The following is a 25371-nucleotide window of genomic DNA, read 5'->3' as shown; positions in this document are numbered from 1 at the left end:
TTCAAGGGATTAGATCTGGAAGAATGCCTGAAGAACTATGGACGGAGGTTCATTACATTGCATAGGAGGCAGTGATCAAAACTATCTCCGAGAAAAACAAATGCAAAAAAGGCAAAATGGTTGTTTAAGGAACACTTACACATAGCTGAGAAAAGAAAAGAAGTGAAAGGCGAAGGAGAAAAGATATGTCCAACTAAATGCAAAGTTCCAGAGAACAGCAAGGAGAAATAAGAAAGCCTTCCTAAGTGAACAAAGCAAAGATATAGAGGAAAACAATAGAATGGGAAAGACTAGAGATCTCTTCAAGAAAATCAGAGATCCCAAGGGAATATTTCATGCAAAGATGGGCACAATAAAGGACAGAAATGGTATGGACTTAACAGAAGCAGAAAATATTAAGAAGAGGTAGCAAGAATATACAGAACTATACAAAAAAGATTTTAATGACCCAGATAACCATGATGGTATGATCACTCTCTTAGAGCCAGACATCCTGGAGTGTGAAGTCAAGTGGGTTTAAGGAACCAGCACTACGAACAAAGCTAGTGGAGGTGATGGAATTCCAGTTGAGCTACTTCAAATCCTAAAAGATGATGCTGTTAAAGTGCTGTACTCAATATGCCAGCAAATTTGGAAAACTCAGCAGTGGCCAGGGGACTGGAAAAGGTCAGTTATCATTCCAATCCCAAAGAAAGGCAATGCCAAAGAATGTCAAATTATTGCACAACTGCACTCATTTCACAAGTGAGCAAAGTCAAGCTCAAAATCCTCCACGCTCGGTTTCAGCAGTACGTAAACTGAGAACTTCCAGATGTACAAGGTGGATTTAGAAAAGGCAAAGGAACCAGAGATCACATTGCCAGCATACACTAGATCATAGAAAAAGCAAGGAAATTCCAAAAAACATCTACTTCTGGTTCATTGACTACACTAAAGTCTTTGTGTGGATTGCAACAAAGTGTGTGAAATTCTTAATAGGCGGGAATACCTGACCACCTTACCTGCTTCCTGAAAAATATGTATGCAGGTCAAGAAGCAACAGTTAGAACTGAAGATGGAACAAGAGACTGGTTCAAACTTGGGAAAGGAGCACATCAAGGCTGTATATTGTTGCCCTGTTTATTTAACTTATATGCAGAGTACATTGTGTGAAATGCCGGGCTGGATGAAGCACAAACTAGAATCAAGATTGCAGGGAGAAATATCAATAACCTCAGATATGCAGATGACACCACCCTCATGGCAGAAAGCGAAGAGGAACTAAGGAGCCTGTTGATGAAGGTGAAAGAGGAGAGTGAAAAAACTGGCTTAAAACTCAACTTTCGAAAAACTAAGATCACGGTATCTGGTCCCATCACTTCATGGCATATAGATGGGGAAACAATGCAAACAGTAACAGACTTTATTTTCTTGGGCTCCAAAATCACTGCAGATGGTAACTGCAGCCATGAAATTAAAAGACATTTGCTCCTTGGAAGAAAAGCAATGACAAACCTAGACAGCATATTAAAAAGCAGAGACATTAATTTGCCGACAAAGGTCCATCTAGTCAAGGCTATGGTTTTTCTAGTAGTCATGTATGGACATGAGAATTGGACCATAAAGAAGGCTGAGCACCAAAGAATTGATGCTTTTGAACTGTAATGTTAGGGAAGACTTTTGAGAGCCTCTTGTACTGCAAGGAGATCAAGTCAGTCCATCCTAAAGAAATCAACTCTGAATATTCATTGGAAGGACTGAAGCTGAAGCTGAAGCTCCAATCCTTTGGCCACCTGAGGCAAAGAGCTAACTTACTGGAAAAGACCTTGATGTTGGGAAAGACTGAAGGCAGTAAGAGAAGGGGATGACAGAGAATGAGATGGTTGGATGGCATCACTGACACAAGCTCTGGGAGATGGTGAAGGACAGGGAAGCCTGGCATACTGCAGTCCACGGGGTTGGAAAGTCATACATGACTGAGTGACTGAACAAGAGAGCAGATTAAAGACAGAGACATCATTTTGCTGACAAAGGTCTGAATAGTAAAAACTATGGTTTTCCAGTAGCCATGTACGGATTGTGAGAGTTGGACCATAAAGAAAGCTGAGGGCCAAAGAATTAATGTGTTTGAATTGTGGTGCTAGAGAAGATTCTTGAGAGTCCCTTGGACAGCAAAAGATCAAAGCAGTCAATCCTAAAGGAAATAAACCCTGAATATTCTTTGGACTAAAGCTGAAGCTCCAATACTTTGGCCACCTGATGTGAAGAGTCAACTCACTGGAAAAGACCCTGATGTTGAGAAAGATTGAGGGCCAGGGTCCCTGTTCAGGTGCCAAATGTTGGGACCAGCCCAACAACGAACCGACCCGAGGGAAGAGTGCCACAGAAGAATAAAGAAAAAGAAGACTCAGAAATAAAAAGACGACTCAGGGGTCTGATGCCATTCGCAGGCAAAAGCCCAGATCCTAATCCTTGCATGCCTTTTATTGTTAACTTTTACTTCCTTGTTTGTGCTCTAAAGGCATCTGTTCTTTACAATCTCAGATTGGGGATAAAGATCTACAATGCACGGTCCACAATGTCAAGCCTTCAGGCCTTTCATGACTTTGTTTAGCTCTTTGGTTAGTGACAACCTTTCTCAGCAATGCCCTCAAGGCTCTGGTTACAGTTTTCCATCAGTCACATCAAAACTTCAACATCTTGTTTTCAAGATGTCTTTCCATGATATACGTTTTACTGCTCCCAGCCCTTCATCTGGGGGTGAGGAGAAAGTCACTCTTTTTCAAAGAAGCCATGTTAATTATAGTACAAGCCTGTGCATAGCATATTCCCTACATAGGAAAAGGGGATGGACAAAGGAGGAGATGGTTGGAAGGCATCACCAACTCAATGTGCATGAGTGTGAGCAAACTCTGGGAGATAGTGAAGGACACGGAAGCCTGACATGCTGCAGTCCATGGTGTTGCAAAGAGTTAGACACAACTTAGTAACTGAACAACAAAAAGTTGACAGCTTGGTTATGACTGAGACTTTTTCCTCTTTGTAAGTAAGTATGTAAGTATGTAGTGCTACACATTTCTCTGTTCGTGCTGCTCTAGTTGCACCCCAAAAGGCTTGATGTCTTGCATTTTTGTTGTCACTGAATTCATTGTTTTCTCAAGGCTGCCTTTTTGTCCCATAGATTATTTAGAAGTGCACTATTTAGTTTCCAAGTTTGGAAAGTTTCCTACCTTTTTGTATGATTTCTAGTTTGAATCCATTGATTCAATCCACTGGGTATTCTGCTGTTGTTGGGTGGGGTGTTCTATAAACGTTAGTTAGATCCTGTCGGTTGACGGTGTTGTTCAGGGCTATATCCTCAATGATTTCTGTCTGGTTCTCAATTGTTGAGAGAGGGTTGCTGATATCCTCAACCCTGTTTGTAGGTCTGTCTATTTCTCCTTTTAGTTCTGTCAGTTCCTGTTTCACATATATTGTGGCACTGCTGTTTAGTACATACGCATTTAGAGTTCTCATGTCTTCTTGGTGGATGAATCCTTTTCTCAATATACAGTATTCTGGTAATTTCCTTTGTTCTCATGCCTACTTTATCTGATATTAGTATAGCCACTCCTACTTTTTTGGTTAATATTTGCAATGGTGTTATCTTTTCCAGCTCTCTTAGTTTCAATCTTCCTATATTGTTTGTTTTGTGTGAAGTGAATTTCTTATGGAAAACATTTTGGTTGTGTGTTTTTAATCTGCTTTAACCCATCTCTGTCTTCAAGTTTCTGTATTTCATTGCCCAGAATACCGGAGTGGTATGCCATTCCCTTCTCCAGGGCATCTTCTCAACCTGGGGACTGAACCCAGGCTCCCTGCACTGCAGGCAGACTCTTTACCCTCTGAGCCACCAGGGAAGCCCTAAGTAATTATTGCTGTGCTAGATCTTAAAATCTGTCATTTTATCATTTGCTCTTTGTTCACTCTGTTTTCTATTTGTTTTCTCTTTTCTGCGTTCCTGTGGGTCACTTGAACGTTCTTTGAATTCTATTTTTTACTTATTTAAAGTATTTCTGAATGCATCTCTTTGTACAGGTTTTTAGTGGCTGTCCTGGATTATTACATTATGCATTCTAACTTATTCTAGTCTACTGGTGTAGACATTTTATCAGTTTGAAGCAAGTCTAGAAATTTTACCTCAATTTAAGTCCCTTCACTTTTCTCATTTACAACTGTCTTAAATATTTCCTCTACATAGAGAACCATAGGCAATATTAGTAACTTTTGCTTCAGCTATCAAACATAATTTAGAACACTCAAGATGAGACACGTTTATTATACTTAATTCATATTTTAAAATTAAGTATAACTCAAAATTAAGGGAGCTACCCACTGCAGTATTCAGTATTCTGGCCTGGAGAATGCTATGGACAGAGGAGCCTGGTAGGCTACAGTCCACGGGGTTGCAAAGAGCCGGACATGCCTGAGCAACTTTCACAAAACAAGCTTGCTTCATCTGGTTCCAAATTGGGGAAGGAGCACCACAAGGCTGTATCTTGCCACCCTCCTTATTTAACTTATATGCAGAGTACATCATGCGAAATGTTGCGCTGGATGAAGCACAAGCTGGAATCAAGATTGCAGGGACAAATATCAATAACCTCAGATATGCAAATAACACCACTCTTATGGCAGAAAGCAAAGAGGAACTAAAGAGCCTCTTGATGACAGTGAAAGAGGAGAGTGAAAAAGCTGGCTTAAACCTCAACTTTCAAAAAACTAAGATCATGGCGTCAGTTCCCATTACTTCATGGCAAATAGATGGGAAAACCATGGAAACAGTGACAGACTTTATTTTCTTGGGCTCCAAACTCACTGCAGGTGGTGACTGCCATCATGAAATTAAAAGACACTGGCTCCTTGGAAGAAAAGCTATGACCAACCTAGACAGAATATTAAAAAGCAGAGACATTACTTTGCTGATAAAGGTTGATGCAGTCAAGGCTATGGTTTTTCCAGTAGTCATAAAGTTGAACACTGAAGAATTGATGCTTTTGAACTGTGGTGTTGGAGAAGACTCTTGAGAGTCCCTTGGACTCCAAGGAGATCAAGCTAGTCAATCCTAAAGAAAATCAGTCCTGAACATTCATTAGAAGGACTGATGATGAAGCTGAAGCTCCAATACTTTGGCCACCTGATGAGAAGAACTGACTCCTTAGAAAAGACCCTGATGCTGGGAAAGACTGAAGGCAGAAGGAGAAGGGAACGTCAGAGGATTAATGGTTGGATGGCACCACCAACTTGATGGACATGAATCTGAGCGAGTTCCAGGAGTTGGTGATGGACAGGTAAGCCTGGTGTGCTGCAGTCCACGGGGTTGCAGAGTCAGACATGGCTGAATGACTGAAGTCAACTGAATTAATATTTTTATTTTTAATTGCCTTTTATTTGTTCTTGATGTCCCAACATTTCTCCTTTTATCACTTCCTTCTGTTTCAATAACTTCATTTACCATTTTTTAAAAACAGTAGGTCTGTTGGTAAGAAATTCTGTTAGTTTTCCTTCATCTGAGAATGTTTTGCTTCCTCTGTCTTTCCTGAAAGATATTTTGGCTGGGTATAAGACTCTGGGTTGACCATTGTTTTCTTTCAGCACCATGGTTTCTGATGAGAAATTCACTGTCATTCAAATTGGTTTACCCCTATCAGTATCATTTTTCTCTGACTGATTTCACAGAAAAATCTTTAGCCTCCAGAAGTTTGATTATGATGCATTTTGGCATTGATTTATTTGGTTTATACTATTCGACATTAGCTCAACGTCTTGATTCTGTAGGTTCTCCCAAATACGTAGTTTTTGATCATTCCTTCAAAAATGTATTTTTTGACATACTTTTTTCCAGTTTAACACTCCTTCTCTCCTCTTGGGGTTCTGATTACATAAATTAAAGTTCCTGCTATGGTCCCACTGGTCTCTGAGGCTCTGTTCACTTTTTCCAGTCTATTTTCATGTTCAAATTAGTTAATTTCTAAATTGTCCTACCTTTAAGTTCACTGATTCTTTCCTCTGACCATTCCAGTCCTCTGTTGAATTGATCTTCTGAGGTTTTTACTTTCATTATTGGAATTTTTCAGTTGTAAAATTTTCATTTGCTTTTTCTTTTTATCTTTTAAATCTCAGTTGAGAGTTTCTATTTTTTCTTTTGTTTCAAGTGCATTTGTAATTGCTCAATGACAATTTTATGATGGTTGCTTTAAATTCTTTGTCAGATAATTCAACTTTTGTGTGTCTTGGTGTTGCCACCTGTTGATTCCTGTTCATTCAAGAGATTTTCCTGGTTTTTAGTTTAATAAATGATCTTCAATTGTACTGTAGGATATTATGGATCTTGGAACCTTCTGTAAACCTTCATTGTCAACAGACCTCCTCTGATACCATCCCAGCCTCAGGCCACTGAGGAAAGAAGGATGCTGCCTAATTATTTCCAGATGAATCTGGCTGTCCAGGGTGCCCATTTGACCTCTGCTGACTTTTAAGGGGGTATCTCATTACTGCAAGGTAAAGATGAAAGTTTAGGCTCCCCAAAAGGCATCTGCTAACACCATCCTGGCAAAGAGGGGAAGGGATGTCTTATTACCAATAGTTAGAAGTTGGAGGTTCTCCATGTGGCATTCATGCTTCACCTTTTCCCTGAGGCTTTTTTCCCCTCTGAATCCATTAGTATTTCCTGGTTGTTAACTACTCTAGTACTTAGTCTGAGATAAACACAACAAATAGAAAATTGAGGGAGCTCACTGTCATGTTTTTCTTTGGTCTTGAGGTCTTGAGGCATAGTCTACTTTCTTTTCTCCACCTCTCAAAATCTTATGTTTGTTTTTTATATAACATCTAGGGCTGCTTTTAATTGTACTTAGTAGGAGGAATAGGAGAAGGCAATGGCACCCCACTCCAGTACTCTGGTGGGCTGCAGTCCATGGGGTCTCGAAGAGTCGGACACGACTGAGCGACTTCACTTTCACTTTTCACTTTCATGCATTGGAGAAGGAAATGGTACCCCATTCCAATACTCTTGCCTGGAAAATCCCATGGACGGAGGAGCCTGGTGGGCTGCAGTCCATGGGGTCACTAAGAGTCGGACACGACTGAGCGACTTCACTTTCACTTTTCACTTTCCTGCATTGGAGAAGGAAATGGCAGCCCACTCCAGTGTTCCTGCCTGGAGAATTCCAGGGACGGGGGAGCCTGGTGGGCTGCCATCTATGGGGTCGCACAGAATCGGACACGACTGAAGCAACTTAGCAGTAACAGCAGCAGTAGGAGGAATAAGGAGAAGTGTGTTTACTTCATTTCGTCTGGAAATTTATTGAGTATTTTTAAATTGCCTCCCAGGTATTAATCACTAATGTGTCTTGTTTTCATAATAGGTAATCTCTATATTCTTAGTAATGGAACAGAATTACATGCTTAATAATAACATTTACTGTTCTATTTTATATTTTTAAATTCTGTACACATTTCTCACTGAAAACTTCACTTTTGATAGTAAGAGACTTTCCATCATCCATGAAAAGAAGATGATGTGTACTGAAAAATATAGTTTTTTATCACCACATCAGGCTCTGAATTTGTATTATCCCTTTCTGTATCAATTATTCTGACTCTTTCCCATGTGACATGATTAGAGATCATGATTCCAGTTTACGAAGAAACTAAGGCTCTTAAAGAGCAAGTTATTTTCAGAACTGATAGTAGCAACTTGGTATTATAAGCCAGGATCCTTTCATTATGATACTGTTCCTCCTTAAATTCTGATACTACTTCTAACACCAACAGAGTTTCAAATATGAAAAGTCTGGTGAAGTTCAGAACTGAATATAAAATAAATCAGCTGTATTATTCTTTAGTTTTGTGTGTGTGCCAAAATAGTATCTTTTATTGTTTTCTATTTAAAAAAAAAAAAGAAAGAAATGCTTATTATGGAAAATTCAAGAGATCTATAGAACAAAAAGAAAATAAGAGTACTAAGCACATTTTGTTGTTGTTTAGTTGCTAAGTCATATCTGACTCTTTTGCGACCCCATGGACTATAGCTCACGAGACTCCTCTGTCCATGGGATTTCCCAGGCAAGGATACTAGAGCGGACTGTCATTTCCTTCCTCAGGGGATGTTCCCCACCCATGGATCAGATGACTGCTAATACTTTAATGTATATATTTCTGGAAACTTTCCTTTCTATAAACATGTTTTACTTTTGGAAAAAAGGAAGAAGGAAAACTAATGGTTATATAACACTCTGTTAATAGTTAAGACATGTTTATTTAATAGTACTCTATTGCTATTGACTTAGGTCATTTCCAGACTTTTCTTATTACAATGCAACTAAAATGAACATCTTTGATTATTTCCTTATGATAAATTTCAAGAAGTGCAAGTCTGGTGAAAAGACAAAACACATTTTCTTGGGCTTTTGATACTTACTGTAAAAATACACTAGAGAAAATTATATACTACAGAAAAACTTCATAGTTATATTTTCAAAATTTCTCATTATTTATTTTTAAATTTCTTCCATTAATTAATTAATAAATCAATTTATTTATGTTAAAGTGTACAGTGTTCTTTTGAATGTACTTGTTGGCGGGGGTGGGGGAGTGATATGAAGACAGCAACTGGCCTAGGAGTATATGACAAGGAGAAATACAGAGGCATCTAGGCACTCCTTCCCCTTAACTTGCAAGTCTCCATGAGCAAAGTATAAAGAGTTAACAAAACAGGAAAGCCAAAATAAACCGACAGGAATGGACTCAGCTTCATTTGTACATACAGCTTTTACAGGCACGTGGGTTCTATTATTATTATCCAGTATCACACATATACACATACACGAGTAGACATTCTAGCTTTCGCTTATCCACCTGCTTTTTTAATTTTTTCTAAATTTAAAAATTTTTTTTATGTTGGAGTTTACTTGATTAACAATGATGTGTTGGCTATTAGGTGTACAGCAAAGTGATTCAGTTATACCCATATCAGTATCCATTCTTTTTTGATTCTTTTTCCATTTATCCACCTGCTTTCTTTACTGTATTTTACCTTCATTATTTTGCTTTCTCACACTCCATCCAAATTCTACTCTCTTCATTTTTTGTCCAGCTCGAGCATCTCATTTCTGTGAAACCTTTTTAGCCTAAAAATAACTTTCCTCTTCTAGACTTCTATTGCTTATTATTACTACCAATTGACATCTATCCATATAGAGGAGAGATATAGATATATAGATGTATATATTAGACATCTAATTGTATAGACATCTTCATTTCCCAAGTTAGATGGCAAACTCCCAATGGATGGGACAACATCTTATATGGGTTCCCACCTGTGTTTTCTGTGCTGACTGATTTTAATATTTCCTAATTCAGATTCAGTCAGTTTTCAAAGAGTGCTACACCTCTTCGGACATGGAATATGTGAGCTCAACTCTTCTCTATTAGATTATATTGCTGCCCTAGGTCTGGAGATAATATTTCATTGTTCTTGGGAAATACTTAAGAATATTTACTTTATATACTTTACTTTACTTTATATACTTTACTTTAGAATAGTAACTATGAGCAAGTTAAAATTATACACAATACATTATAACATATTTCTGCACGTGACAAAAACCATGCAGTTAAATGACAGCAGCACACACTGGGAGACAGACAGCGCTTTCCTTCATAATTTCCTTATTTCATAGGTGGCCTCTGGCCAATCAATAGGGATTCAGACCCCACACTGGTAAATGCTACTATGAAAATTTTATAAAGTACCACAGAAAAGTTGTTATACATCCACTGATCTCCTTAGGAGGAAAAAGGATGGGGCAATACACAGTAATGCATTTTAAGACAGCTATCCTATATTTTAACATTTAAGTAAACTCTATAAAGGACCACTGACTCAGACACTAGTGCTCCAAATAAATATGTCTTTTAATGTAAAATAAGGACAAAAGTTAAAATCATCAAACTAGGCTGTATAAATTACTCAACTTCAACTGACCACAACATATTTACATTACAGTTAAGAAGCAGCTTCAACTTTATCATTAAGCATGTGCATATTTTGAGCTCATTCTATGATATAAAACATTAAACAATGACCATCTCAACTGAGAAAAGAAAGCAAAGCTTACCTTCATTGCTGGCAACATGTCTAGGGAGTCCAGTATGAACAGCACTAATGCTTGCATCAGCATCATAAATTGATTAAATTGCCATGTTAGACTAAAGAGAAAAGTTGATATGAAAATGGCAAGAAGTGTCAGCCTCTGTAAAAAGAAAATCTTATATAATTTACACGTCTCTACTAATAAAAAGCCTCTCAGACAAGTGTTCTCAAGAGCAGCCAATATCTCTATAAACAAAACAGAAAAAAACTATATAATGTTGCTCTGAAAACTCTTGCATTTGTTACTTATGCTCTAAATATCCTAAAGTGACACTTTGCATATAAATATTCACATACAGTGTGTGTACTCCATATTATCATAGAGGCGATAATGCACCAAGTCACATCTCAAGAGCAGTCGCTTAAAAATTCTGACAGCTCTGCAGAAATTTTGTGTGGGTTTGCTGCAACTATTTAAGGGCAGATGATACAAAGAACATTTTTAACATCAAAAATGAAAACATTTTCTTTGTAAAGTAGGGAAAGGCTTGGAAAAAAAGTTAAAAAGCTAGTCGTGGAATAAGAATTATCAACAGACACTGGGACACTATGAACATCACATTTTCTGAAGCTTCTAAGATAACATTGGAGAACTAAAAATAGACACAAAGGATTGTAAAAACTTACTTGAGAAAGAGGCTGTAAGTTTGGTCTCAGGAAGTATGTAATTGCTGCTATCTGGATTGCAAAGAATGGCAGCGCCCAATTCTCTCTCAGGGGGATGGTAAACTCCACCCTTGTGGTATCTATTCTGTACATGGAAAACACAAAGGCCAAAAGGGTAATTTTTACTATCACTACCTCAAAGATTTCCTGAAGTGAAAGATGTATTACATTAAATATATTTAGATTTTGGTTCTTGGTTCTCACTAATTTGTCCTTATCATCATCCCTGTAACATAAAACTGTCATTGAGAAAATTTAAATAACCTGTCCACAGGCAGACAGGGGTGGAACTGGTAGTGTTTTATACTCGAGTCTTAATTTTGTCATTGATTAATAATACATAAAAATGGTACTGAAGAATTTTTTTACAGGGCAACAATGGAGAAACAGACATAGAGAATAGAATTATGGACATGTGGAGGGGGAAGAAGAGGAAAGAGTAACATGGAAACTTACATTACCTATGTAAAATAGATAGCCAACGGGAATTTGGTATATGGCTCAGGAAACTCAAACAGGGGCTCTGCATCAACCTAGAGGGGTGGGGTGGGGTGGAGAGGGAGATGGGAGGGAGTTTCAAAAGGGAGGGGATATATGTATACCTATGGCTGATTCATGTTGAGGTTTGACAGAAAATAACAAAATTCTGTAAAGCACTTATCCTTCAATAAAAAATAAATAAATTTTAAAAATACTGGTAAAAACTGCTTGACCCACCCCTGCTAGAATGTGAACCCCCAGAGGGCAAGAATAGTTTTCAAGTTTGTATACCCAGTACCAAGAACCATTCCTACACACACTAGGTATCCAACAAATGTCTTTTATTTACTTTTAATAGAAGCAAATTTGACTTTTAGCAGGAATTATATGTTAGATTAAAATGTTAAGAAGCAGCATAACACAGCGGTCTCATACTTTGCCTCTGAATTTTGATTAAAACTTAGCTCCGTGTGTGTGTGTGTGTATACCTTTCTATATAAGTATATATACCTAATAAATAGTCTCATATACATGTCTATGCATGTAACTTAACCTTTTACATATATTTATATATATAATATATACTATAAAACTCAACCTTTTAAGCTTCAATTACCTCATCTCTGAAATAGTAATAATAATAGTACCTACACTATAAGGTTGCTAAAATAATACACATAAAGCACTAATGTAGAGTGCCTGGCATATAGTAACCACTCATAATGTTATAATAAAAAGTTAATTTGTTGAGGATTAACCAGGATCATCAAAAAAGCAAGAGTTCCAGAAAAACATTTATTTCTGCTTTATTGACTATGCCAAAGCCTTTGACTGTGTGGATCACAATAAACTGTGGAAAATTCTGAAAGAGATGGGAATACAGACCACCTGACCTGCCTCTTGAGAAACTTATACGCAGGTCAGGAAGCAACAGTTAGAACTGGACATGGAACAACAGACTGGTTCCAGATAGGAAAAGGAGTATGTCAAGGCTGTATATTGTCACCCTGCTTATTTAACTACTATGCAGAGTACATCATGAGAAACACTGGGCTGGAAGAAGCACAAGCTGGAATCAAGAGTGCCGGGAGAAATATCAATAACCTGAGATATGCAGAGAAAACCACCCTTACGGCAGAAAGTGAAGAGGAACTAAAAAGCCTCTTGATGAAAGTGAAAGTGGAGAGTGAAAAAGTTGGTTTACAGCTCAACATTCAGAAAATGAAGATCATGGCATCTGGTCCCATCACTTCATGGGAAATAGATGGGGAAACAGTGGAAACAGCGTCAGACTTTATTTTTGGGGGCTCCAAAATCACTGCAGATGGTGACTGCAGCCATGAAATTAAAAGACGCTTGCTCCTTGGAAGAAAAGTTATGATCAACCTAGATAGTATATTCAAAAGCAGAGACATTATTTTGCCAACAAAGGTCTGTCTAGTCAAGACTATGGTTTTCCAGTGGTCATGTATGGATGTGAGAGTTGGACTGTGAAGAAAGCTGAGTGCTGAAGAATTGATGCTTTTGAACTGTGGTGTTGGAGAAGACTCTTGAGAGTCCCTTTGACTGCAAGGAGATCCAACCAGTCCATTCTAAAGGAGATCAGCCCTGGGTGTTCTTTGGAAGGAATGATGCTAAAGCTGAAACTCCAATACTTTGGCCACCTCACGAGAAGAGTTGACTCATTGGAAAAGACTCTGATGCTGGGAGGGATTGGGGGCAGGAGGAAAAGGGGACGACAGAGGATGAGATGGCTGGATGGCATCACTGACTCGATGGACTTGAGTTTAAGTGAACTCCGGGAGTTGGTGATGGACAGGGAGGCCTGGCGTGCTGCGATTCATGGGGTCGCAGAGTCAGACACAACTGAGTGACTGAACTGAACTGAACTGAACCAGTATTAGAACTCATGTTCAAATTTTAAGACTGATACTGAATACTGATGCTGCTTTTACAGGTCAGGCAATAATTTGATATATATTGAATATGTTTTTTTAAAATGTTATTTCATAATGCTCTGGTATTTGGAAATTAACATATATTAATTAAATAATGTAAGAACTTCCTTACGTTTATACAGTGCTTTATGCTTTGCTAATTAGGAGGTCCGCACAATCTTTTGAGGTTGATAATAAAGATATTATTAAACCTTTAAGAGATGAGATTGATGACTAGAGAAATATTAATCATATAGCAAGTTAGTAACAGGATTGGGACTATTATAGATGATTCTTTTGACTTACAATTCAATGTTTTATTCCTCAGTTATAGATATATTAATACAGAAGTAGGACTTTCTATGTTACTAGATAAAAACTTCACGAGGTAACCCAAAGAGAAAATGGTGGTTCTTTAGTCACCAAGTCGTGTCCGATTCTTTTTCCACTCCATGGACTGTATCATGCCAGGCTCCTCTGTTCATCGAATTTTCCAGGCAAGAATACTGGAGGGGGTTACCCATTTCTTCTCCAAGGGATCTTCCCAACCCAGGGATCAGACCCATGTCTCTGGCATTGCAGGTGGCTTCTTTACTGCTGAGCCACCAGGGCTTCCCCAAAGAGAAAACACTGTCACCCAAACGTGGAAGAACAACCTTCTTTAAACTGGAAATGAAGTGACTTCACTTCCCAAACTTACACTTTAGAAAGGGAGAAAGGAATACTGACTCCAACTCACCTGTTTGTGACGTACCAGAAGGCTGCTAACAGTCCTGACAGCCACGTGCCACTCAGGAGCCAGCTGGTTACGTAAAGAGCTGTGACGTAAATTGCTTGGAGTCCAAATAAGGTGTAGATATAAAAATAAACTGGCTCTATATATTTCTGTAAAAGGGAATGATAAAAAAAATGTTTGTTACAGAACTCCTACTCCTACTCATTGCCACTTAAAAAACATGCCAGTGGAAATTTAGTATTTAGAAGTTTGGTATTAATTCCAAGAAATAAGCATACATCACTCCTGCCCATGTAAAAGTGTGCTAGCAGCCTTCTTTCTCAGTATCAAGAGCAGAAGAGGGAAGTTCCTGAGGACTTTGGCTTCAGAAAAGTTTTACATCTAATTTTGTCTAGCATTCCCTTATTTAGGTGAGGAGGGTCACTGTGATCTGCTAATCTTCCAGGTTTTGTTTTTTTTTTTTAATTCAAAGGTAAATGAGGAGTGATTACATATTTCCAATTGAAAATATTTACCATCTTTCAAACTGCATACTTATAAGCCTTGAAGTATCTATATGTAAAAATATCTTATAAAATATAAAAAGCAAAATTCACAATATGTAAGGAGAAAATTAGCATACTGTTGTTTTTATATCAAGACAGCTGAAGATCAGAAAAACCTATGTGAAACATTTCAACACTTTTACTTTCATCTGATATTAAATTCAATGTCACAGATCACAACATACCTGTATGGGTAGAACTCTATACAAAATACTGAGAAAAACCTCTTGGTAAATATTCATTCGTTGAAGGAGGTTAATTGTCCTCATAGATTCCGTTTTGTTATCATATATTAAGCCACGAAAACCTAAGATTAATATTTGAAAATTCAGGAAAAGATAATTATAATTACTCATTCAAAACTATTCATAGATTCTTTAGTATATGTCAGAGAATGTGCTAGGTATTGGGGATATAATATAGTCCTATCCACAAAAAGCTTGGGCTTCCCAGGTGGCTCAGTGGTAAAGAATCCACCTGAAATGCAAAGCAGGAGATGTGGGTTTGATCCCTGGGTTGGGTAGATCCCCTGGAAGAGGGCACAGCAACCCACTCCAGCATTCTTGCCTGGAGAATTCCATGGACAGAGAAGCCTGGCAGGCTATGGCAAGTGGGGTTGCAAGAGTCGGACACGATTTAGCAACTAAACAGCAACAACATTCACAAAGAGCTTACCCCCCATACATCAGATGGACACTTGTTTAAATGTTTACACAAACATAAGTAAATTATAACTTTCGTGATATGAGAGAATCTTCTACAGAAATTTGCACAAGAGGATTTTATATTTTCCTGCCCTGCCTTCCTGTCATGGGGCCTGTAGGACCTCCTTGGGGAGAATATATGAAGCCTCCCTTACTCCCCTGGGAGGGGTTTGGCCACATGACTTGCTCTGGCAATGGCATGTGAGTGGATGTGACAGAATCATCAGCAGAATCACTGCAAGTTTCCACCAGCAGCCTTGCTTTTCCCTCTGCTGTGATAACAGTATGCTCCACATAGGGGTTGGATAATAAGAGTGAGAAATAAATCTGTTGTTAAAGAATTCCACTGCTATAATTTGGTCATCTGCTACTGTAACCAAGTCAAGTATTCAACAGAAGGTATGAATAGATAGTTCAAAGAAGAACATGCACACAATTCTTACACATGTGAAAAGATGCTCAACCTTACCCCTACTAGAAATGCAAATTAAGATTTCACTGAGATACCACTTCTTAACTACCAGCTTGGGAACAATCAAGAAGCTTGACAATATATTCTATTAGTGAGCCTACAAGGGAAAGGAGTGTGTCAAGGCTGCATATTGTCACCCTGCTTATTTAACTTACATGCAGAGTACATCATGCAAAATGCTGGGTGGAGAAAGCACAAGCGGGAATCAAAATTGCTGGGAGAAATATCAATAACCTCAGATATGCAGATGACACCACCCTTATGGCAGAAAGTGAAGAGGAACTAAAACGCCTCTTGATGAAAGTGAAAGAGGAGAGTGAAAAAGCTGGCTTAAAACTCAACATTCAAAGAATGAAGATCATGGCATCCGGTCCCATCACTTCATGGCGAATAGATGGGGAAACCATGGAAACAGTGTCAGACTATTTTCTTGGGCTCCAAACTCACTGCAGATGGTGATTGCAGCCATGAAATTAAAAGACACTTACTCCTTGGAAGAAAAGCTACAGCAAACCTAGACAGCATATTAAAAAGCAGAGACATTACTTTGCTGACAAAGGTCCGTCTAGTCAAAGCTATGGTTTTTCCAGTAGTCAAGTATGGATGTGACAGTGGGACCATAAAGAATGCTGAGTGCCAAAGAATTGATGCTTTTGAACTGTGGTGTTGGAGAAGATGCTTGAGAGTCCCTTGGACTGCAAGGATATCAAACCAGTTGTTCCTAAAAGAAATCAACCCTGAATATTCATTGGAAGGACTGATGCTGAAGCTGAAGCTCCAGTACTTTGGTCATCTTATGCAAAGGACTGCCGGACTGCCTCACTGGAAAAGACCCTGATGCTGGGAAAGATTGAAGGCAGGAGGAGAAGGGGACAACAGAGGAAAGATGGTTGGATGGCATCACCGACTTGATGGACATAAGTCTGAGCAAGCTCCAGGAGCTGGTGATGGACAGGCAAGCCTGGTGTGCAGCAGTCCATGGGGTCACAGAGTCGGACATGACTGATGGACTGGACTGAACTGAAGGTACTTTCATACACTGTAGCTGGGAAGGCAAAATGATATAACTCTTGTGTAAGAGAATTTGGCAACACCTAGCAAAATTACATATGCATTTACTCTTTGATCCAGGAAGCCCATGTCTAGGAATTATTTCCAAAGACAGACTGGCAAAAAGACAAAATGACATGGGTACCAAATTATGCATGCAACTCCAAAGTCCATCAATGGGAGGTGTTTTGGACTGAACTGCGTCTCCCCAGATTTCTGTGTTGAAGCCTTAATCCCAATGTGTCTGTATTTGGATAGGGTCTATAAGGAGGTAAAAAGGTTAATATGTGAGGTCATAGGGTGGGACCTTAATCTGACAGGACTGCTGTCCTTATAAGAGGAACCAACAAAAGGGGACTCTCTCCCTCTCTCTAAGAATACACATGGTGGAAAGGGCATCTAAGACCACAGCAAGAACAGGGCCATCTACAAGCCAGAAAGAGGCTTCTCTAGAAACCAACCCTGACAGTACCTGATTGCAGAACTCTGGCCTCCACAACTGAAAAAAAAAAAAAAAATTTATACTCTTTAAGCCACCCAGTCTATGTTATTTTGTTACAGCAGTCCTACTAGACTCACGTAGCAGTGTTATGTCAAAGTCCTAAGAACCCCCAGTGTGATGGTATTTGAAGATGAGCCTTTGGGACGTAATTAGGTAGAGATGAAGGTTAGAAGAGGGGGACCCTAATGATGGGATTAGTGCCCTTATCAGAAGAGACGCTGGAGAGCTTGCTCTCCGTCTCTCCTCCACGTGAGGGTGCAGAGGCGGCCATCAACAGACTCAGAGAGTCCTCACCAGAGCCCGACTGTGCTGGCACTCTGATCTCGGACTGCCAACTTTCGGAACTGTGAGGAAATAAATTTCTGTTTTTTAAGCCACCCAGTCTGTGTTAGTTTGCTATGGCATTCCGAGTAGACAAAGAAGACTACCTGAATAAAATATGGTTACCCACACAAAGGACTACTGTGCCACTGCACGAATGTAAGTAAGTAAATAAATAAGGAATATCATGGTACTCTACTACAGAGTGATGAAGACTTCAGTCAAGCAAAAAAACAGCAAAATAAAGAACAGTGTGTACAGTAAGCAGGGATTTTTCCACAGTAAAAGGGAAAATAAGAATATATAAAATATTTGTTTACATTGAAAATATTAACTGTAGAAGAATAAACCAAAAACTAATACAAATAGTTACCTTAAGAGTAAGCAAAGAAACAGGGTGGAGATGAGACAGGGACCTTCCTGACTGCTCCCCGTTTTATAGTTTTGACTTTGGAACCATGCAAACATTTTAAAAATAAGTATATATATATATAAATGTTTTACAAAGCAATCCCTGAAAACCAAAAGCAAGATAAAACAAAGATACCTACTGAGTTGGTACTAAAAAAAAACCCCAAAAAACCCTTGTTCCAGTGTTCTTGAGAATAGAGAAACGTGACTATAAATTTCTAGGAGGCTACATCCTAAGGACAAAAATCCCTGGTGGCCCAGTGGTTAGGAATCCACACTCTCACTGCCGTGGGTCCAGGTTCAATTCCTGGCCAAGGAACTAAGGTCCCATAAGTCACACAGTGTGGCCAAAGGCAAAAAACAAACAAACACAAATACAAAAATGAAAAAGAATTACAAAGACAGCTTTGTTTTTCAGGCAGTCACACTGTTGGTAGCAATATTATCATTTCTACACTGTAAGCATTATAAATAGCAGCAAAAGATAGGTAAGTGATGTTAATATCATAAGCCAAAATTTTTGACTGAAGTAAAAACGATACAAATATAAAGTTGAAAAAGTAAAACCTTGTTCTAAATTTGAACTAAAAATAGCTATATTCATATTTTCTCTCAGGGTAAAAAAAAATCACATTTCCTAGCTCTGCTCACTAAAGAAGTCTGGAAACAAAGACCAACCTAGCAGCAGTAAGGGCCTTGAGTACCCAGAATGTGGTCTCAAAATAGCCACAAAAGAGGACTGGGGCTCCTCTGGAGAAATAGCTGATTCTAAGCCAGGGGTAGAAAACACACAAAATGGGTTTGAAACAACTTGTCATGCCAAAAACAAGGGAGTCTGCAGAGACTACAGGAGTCATATCAGAAAGACACGAAGAGCATCCCACTGGCCAAAGATTGGACAGCTTGTTGTAAGAAGAATGCAGAAGATTGAAACACATCAAATATGTTAGAGATCCATGCATCTATGGTGATATTTTAAAAAGCAAACCTTTAGGGGATGCGAGAGATGTACCTCATTCTACAACAAAGGGAAAGGACCAATACTTCTCCCACCTTTCCTTGAGGAACTGACGTTCTGGGTTGCCAAACAGCCGAAAAGAAAATGTTTTCCTTTAGAGAGGAATTCCGTCTGATAATGATGGCAGGAATTATAGACTTGGATTATCACCACGTTATAGTCATGACACAATGAACAGATTTAGGTAGTGGTCCTTAGCGGTGCCAAACCAAAAGGTGAAAGGCCGAGAATTCAATAATCGATGGCCTAGGCCTAACTCCAAAAGAAACAATTGTGCATTCCCTGATGTGGAATTGTACAACACCATCTATAAAGTATTCTTGCCAAAAAGCAGAACCTAAATCTGAGCAAGCCTCTAGACCTAACTGCCAATCAAGAAGAAATTCAGACAACAGAGAAACACCGAATGCAACCACTGGGGCTCCAGCAAAACCCAGAAAGTGGAAAACTCTCAGACAAAGCAATCCGTGCTTGTTTTCAACAAGGAATTACAAGAAAAAACGATGGTACGAAATCTATAGCTTAAAAGAAAGAGACACAGCAAAAGATTGCAATGGATGAGCTTTACTTGGATCTCAAAAAACTACATCAAAAATCTGTAAGACAATCAGGAAAATGAGAATACTGAGTGGATATTTGATACTAAGTCATTTCTCATTTGTGACAATGACAACTTGGTTATATTTACAAAAAGGAGTTGCCATTCTTTAGAGAAATATACTGATACATTTACAGATGAAGCAATATGAAGTCTTGGAATTACTCCAAAATAATCCAGATTGAGGGTGGGGGGTAGTGAGGAGAAAAGATTGGTCATAAATTGGTAACCACTGTAGCTGAGTGATACTTGACTGCAAACCCATTAGTGAGTTCTACATTTTTATATGTTTGGACATTTGCAAAAGAATAATCTTAACAAATGACTTAAACGAACTGAAATATCAACCGTTGCATTCATAGTGATACTTAGGAAATACTCATTATTCACCTTTAGAGCAGTTTCTCACCTTCAGCACTACTGTATTTTGATATTTTAGTCCTGATAATTCTTTGTTTGGGGGACTGTCCTGAGCATTGCAGGATGTTTAGAAACATCTCTGCCCTCTGCTCACTAAATTCTAGTAGCACACTCACTCCCTCCCTTCTAAATTGCAACAATCAAAAGCTCTCTGGACATTCCGGTGGTCCCCCAGGGACACAACTGCCCTTCAGTAAGAACCACTGCTTTAGAGAATGTTAGAGAAGCAACTCATAATTTTGAGAACTAGTGAGTACAGTTGTTCTCATACTCACTGTAGTTATGTTCTATAAACCTGCAAAGAAAACTGAGAGATACTGAGCAAGTAGGAAAAACAGGGTTAGGTTCTTCCAAGCTTCTGGTCATGTGTTTTCATCAAATGATCAACTCATGACCTTGATTTATGTGAGTTTTTGTCTAAAGACATCATTTGTTGATTCACTAACATTTAACTCAACAGCACGCTAACTCACACTTGAACAAAGCGTATCTAACACATGCATTTTCTCTGTATGCCTTCCCCACAGCCTTCTCGCATTTAAGAAGACTACATAGCACTTCAGTGCTATGCTTGGGGATCACTTTAAATATCCAAGTCATCAACAAAAGGCACAGAAGCGCAAAAAACATGGCACTAAACAGACTGCGCAAAGGACTCTGTAGTCTGAGAGCTGAAACATGAAAGCAATGTACCACCTTGTTGACCTTCGGCTGGGAACACGCACACCAGGCAACTGAGATTTGTCACTGCTGTGCACACGCTTGTGAATGACCACGGAAGCACCAGAACTGCTGACTCTGGGGTTACAGATAAGTTGCAGTGAGTACGCGCATTTGCAAACACTGAATCCATGAATAATGAGGATCAACTATGTGGGATGAGAAATCAACACTTGCCCTGACTTTTTTTTTTTTTTTTTAATAAACTACTTCAGGGTAACCAAACAGCTGATGAGAAAAAGGTTTTCTACATAACAGAGTTTTGGCTAGTAAATGAAGGAGGAATGACAGTCACTTCTGTAACTACTGAAATAATGTACATAGGCAACAGTCATCAATGGCTGCTAAAGCCATTAAGTGCAAGGCTGGTGGGTAATTTGCCTTCTTATGTCTGAATGTGATTATCTACACAGGAGTCAAGGGATTAACTTTTATGGCACTAAAATGAAAGGCGGCCAAAATTTCAAGTCTCCTATTGTGATAAAATTAGAAGTACAAAACATTACCTGTGACGAATACTTGCCAAAGATGTACCTGATTCCAAACAAAGCCTAGAAAAAGGCAATTCTCTGCCACTGCACCCATGTTAAGGATATAAAGCATATATTAAGTAGGAGAGAGCCTTTTGTGGGGGTTCCATTTAACGGAATAAAGGTAAAGAGTACACACAAAACCACTTAGAAACCCAGAAAATGGAGGAAAAAGGTAACTGCAAATAAAGGGACGAATGGGGGCACTGGAGACGAAAAAGACAACTGGAATTCTCATCTGTATTGCCAAAATGCCTCCTGCTTTCAGACAGCACTCCTTTTAAATACAGAGGCTTTTCCAAAACGATCATGACAAAACAACAACAACAGTAAAACCAAGAAACTGCAAACAGATGATCTGGGATGGAGCAGAGCTGAGACGCAAAGAGAGGAGAGCTACAGACAATATTACATGTAACTTCTTCCCGAGCAAAACATCTTCACGGATAATGTTAAGGAAAAACATCCAAGTACAAAGAAAAACTACACAAGCCCTACAAAACATTGAAAATGTATTAGTGCAGAAGTACATCTTGGCTGGAATATGGAAAAGAATGCAGGAGACTCTGAATAAGACTGTTGGTTGTGATTACCTTGCATGAGGGTAGGAGCCTGCAGCATCTGCTTGTAGTAGGAGTAATACAGTCCACATTCTGTTCTGAAAGAGATTTCTCGCTCCACTTCCTGAAATAAAGTGAGGTTTATTGGGTTTACATGACCTAGTTTTTGTTTAAACATCTACTGTCACTGTAGAAACAGGACACAGAACTACAACCTAAAAAAACAAACAAAAAAACTTCTGACAAAATAGTCTTAAGAAATCTTGGCAAATAAAACAATGGAAGGCTTGATACATGTATACGTATAGCCGAGTCCCTTTGCTGTTCTCCTGAAACTATCACAACACTGGTAATCAGCTACACCCCAATAGAAAACAATGGAAGGCTTGATACATAATATGTATATGTATGGCTGAGTCCCTTTACGGTTCACCTGAAACTTACAACACTGTCTGTTAACCAGCTATAACCTAAAATAAAACAAGAAGTTAAAAAAATATAAACTACAAAGACATACTGTATAAGACAGGTAATATAGCCTACATTTTGTAATTACTATAAATGGAATACAACCTTTAAAAATTGTGAATCACTATATTGCATACCTGTAACTTATGTAATACTGTATATCAACTATTAATATGCTTCAATAAATAAATAAAAATAAGCAACAGAAGGTTAATAATTATTGAAGCTGGGTATATATTATAGGGGTTGATTTTACTATTCTATTTTTCTGGATGTTTAAAATTTTCTCTAACAAATAATTTTTAACAATGGAGAAAACTAGTTCCATTTAAGTTAATGTTCTGGAGTTAATGTTTTTTTATTTCATACAAATTAAAACCTTAAAAAAACACCATTCTTATGTACTATTACTTAGAAACAAAATAGGGACATCAAAAAAGTCTCTCAAATAAAAAGAACTACAATTGCATTAGATACTCACCTAAAAGCTAATAATATTATATAAGATTGATAATCTTTTTATTCTAAGAATATAAGGTATTCTTAGTAAAATGGGGCAGATCTCTTACCTGTGAATTTTACTCTGATAAGTGTAGCCTTGGTGGAAATATTTTCTTGTAGGAAAATGGATATAAGAAATATTAAAGTGCCTTTATATAAACATTCAATTTTAGAAGAACTGAAAATCTAAAGTCGTAGCTATTAGTCAATTTGGTTGCAAGATGCTTTTATGAAGTTTAAGATTTAAATCAGTAATACAAAATATGGAGGCAATTGGTAATAAGCATGGGGAACTTTCTAGAATCATCCTATTAATATTCTTAGACTTTATATTTCATACATATATAAAACAATATAAATGAACAAAAATTTTTCTAACCTAGTATAGATTTTTAACACCAGTATTTAAAAAGACCAGGTCTGTAACACACAGTCTAAAACATAATACCATCTATGTGTTTTTCCTATACAGCAGATCCATCTTCCACAAATGCAGCTTTACTGGGGAAGAAAAGCACAGAAAATCTTACTTTCTAGTTGATAACTTCTTTTAGCACATCTTTGCTTTCCCCATCCCCAATTATTTTTCAAATAATAATAAGCATTTCATTAAAAGAACCATTCATGCTATTTATCTTCAGATCTGGAAATTATGCAATGTATTTCCTTTTGCCCTTACGATACTTAAAGAAATAGTTCTCCTACCCTTTAAAAAAGTATTATAAATCAATTCATGAATAGAGCACTGAAGAAATACTCAACTTTCAAAGAGTGTGTAAACATCCGCTTAGTGATACTGAAACAAACTGTTACGTTTTATCATTATTAACTCTTCTTTTTTAAAAAGCCAGGAGATATGGGGTAGCAAAACTTCTTATATACTGAGTTGCCTTTCATAGAAAACAAATTTATCCTTGGGAAATCAAACATGAAAGCAAACATTCCAGGCCCATGAGGTTCTGAAACATAATTTCATGAGCACACTTGCTTTATAAAAAGGACAGAAAATGATATAGCTCTTTTAGCTTTTACATTTGCTACTGATCTGTGATGTATCTTTTATAGCTACAAAGTTTTATCTTCTTAGCAGTCACATTAATCCATTCACCTTCAATCTTTCAGCAAAACCTGCTCCATTGCTTTTGATAACATAAAACTAAATTGTATCACTTGTTCCTAGAATGTTCAACCTCCTCCTTGATCAAGTAACCATAGAAGCTAGGAATTGACATTAAGCAAATATTAGCTTTTGTCCATACCAAAAAAAAAAAAAAAAACCCAAAACAAACAAACACCAAACCATTAAATGTATTACATTCCTTTCCTTCTCTCCTGCTGCCTTAAGGTGTTGAAAGTATGCCTGCTTTCGGTGGAATATTCTAACATCAAACTCACATGCCCAACCAAACTGGAGAACCAAACCAGCCATTCACACGTAGGGGGCTTCCAATTTGACACGCTTTTAGAAATAAAAGGATACTGACTTCATAAAGATGAGGGGGAAAAAAAAAACAACATTGCTCAAAGTACTAAAAGTAGAAAGCCACTTCTGTGCCCCATCTCTCTCTCTAACATAGCCAGAATGTGTGAAGAACAGAGGGGATCCTGATTAGTAAAAATGCATTTCGACATGATTAATTGGTAATCTTAGCACCAGCTGTATAGAACCAAATGCTGTACTTTATTAGACAGACACTTGCAAGTTTTACATCTGCTTCACGCTAGGAGAACATCTGCTTTACTCATTCAAACACTTTTCCAGTTTTTATACAGCAATTTATACTTTGCCTGGTGGATAGTGCCAATGAAAATGTACACCAATAGAAGTTACCCTCTAAAGATTATAAAATGAACAAATATAATACTTCACATTTTAATCTGCACAAGTTCCACAGGGGAAGAAGCACTGTTGAAAGAATAAAAAGAAACATGGTCTCTGAAGATAATGACATAAAAAAGGAGAAAGACAAAAGACTGCATTTTTAAGAAATTATACAGCTAAAACCATGTAAGCAGTAGTTTATATGGTAATTGAACAGAAGTATTAAAAAGAAATAAGCATCAGGAAAAAAAATGACAGCTCACAGTTAATGATATGCATATCTTGGCAACATACAAAAGGTAACAAGCCCTTTCAGACAAAATCACACCAAATGTGCAAAGGAACCATATCATTAGCTTTTAAAAATCTCATGTAAATAACTTGTGTTTATAAAAATTGCCCCCCAAATAACTAGGCAACTGTTAGTGGGGAAGCCACTGAAAAACCAACATTAAAGATCATGTTAACGTTAAAGATTACATTAAAGATAAATGTAACCTTTCAGAATTCAGTTAACAAATCATCTCACCAAGAAACTGTAGCTCATGATAAGACAGCTGTTCTTAAAGTTCTGTACAGGGAATCATGCCCTCAGCAAACATATTTATGGCACATACATGGTTTATTGTCTGGTTAAATTCATGTCCATCTGTTAGAATGGGATGATTCTCGCCCTAGAGTTGATTAAAGCAGTGACATGTGACAGTTGCCAAGCAGTGTTTGTGAGTAGGTTAGA

General features: G+C 37.9%; 1 protein-coding gene across 7 annotated transcripts in view; it reads right to left on the bottom strand.

Moving 5' to 3' along the window:
- The window catches only part of DPY19L3 (dpy-19 like C-mannosyltransferase 3), an 81103-nt gene that overhangs the window by 31250 nt on the left and 24482 nt on the right, over positions 1-25371 (bottom strand). For 6 of the 7 annotated variants that reach the window (XM_015100545.3, XM_042231929.1, XM_012190103.5 and 3 more), the window contains 5 exons: positions 21878-21968; positions 14724-14845; positions 13997-14142; positions 10802-10925; positions 10140-10274 (listed from right to left, as the gene is read on the bottom strand). In XM_015100545.3, coding sequence (XP_014956031.1) covers positions 10140-10274; positions 10802-10925; positions 13997-14142; positions 14724-14845; positions 21878-21968 — 618 coding nt within the window. The remainder of the gene's footprint in view (positions 1-10139; positions 10275-10801; positions 10926-13996; positions 14143-14723; positions 14846-21877; positions 21969-25371) is intronic. The other variant, XM_060398025.1, reaches the window with a different exon arrangement.

The sequence above is a fragment of the Ovis aries genome, chromosome 14 (assembly GCF_016772045.2).
Source record: "Ovis aries strain OAR_USU_Benz2616 breed Rambouillet chromosome 14, ARS-UI_Ramb_v3.0, whole genome shotgun sequence".
Classification (NCBI taxonomy): Eukaryota; Metazoa; Chordata; class Mammalia; order Artiodactyla; family Bovidae; genus Ovis; species Ovis aries.
The sequence above is the reverse complement of the archived record's forward strand: the minus strand, read 5'-3'. Positions and strand labels throughout refer to the sequence as shown.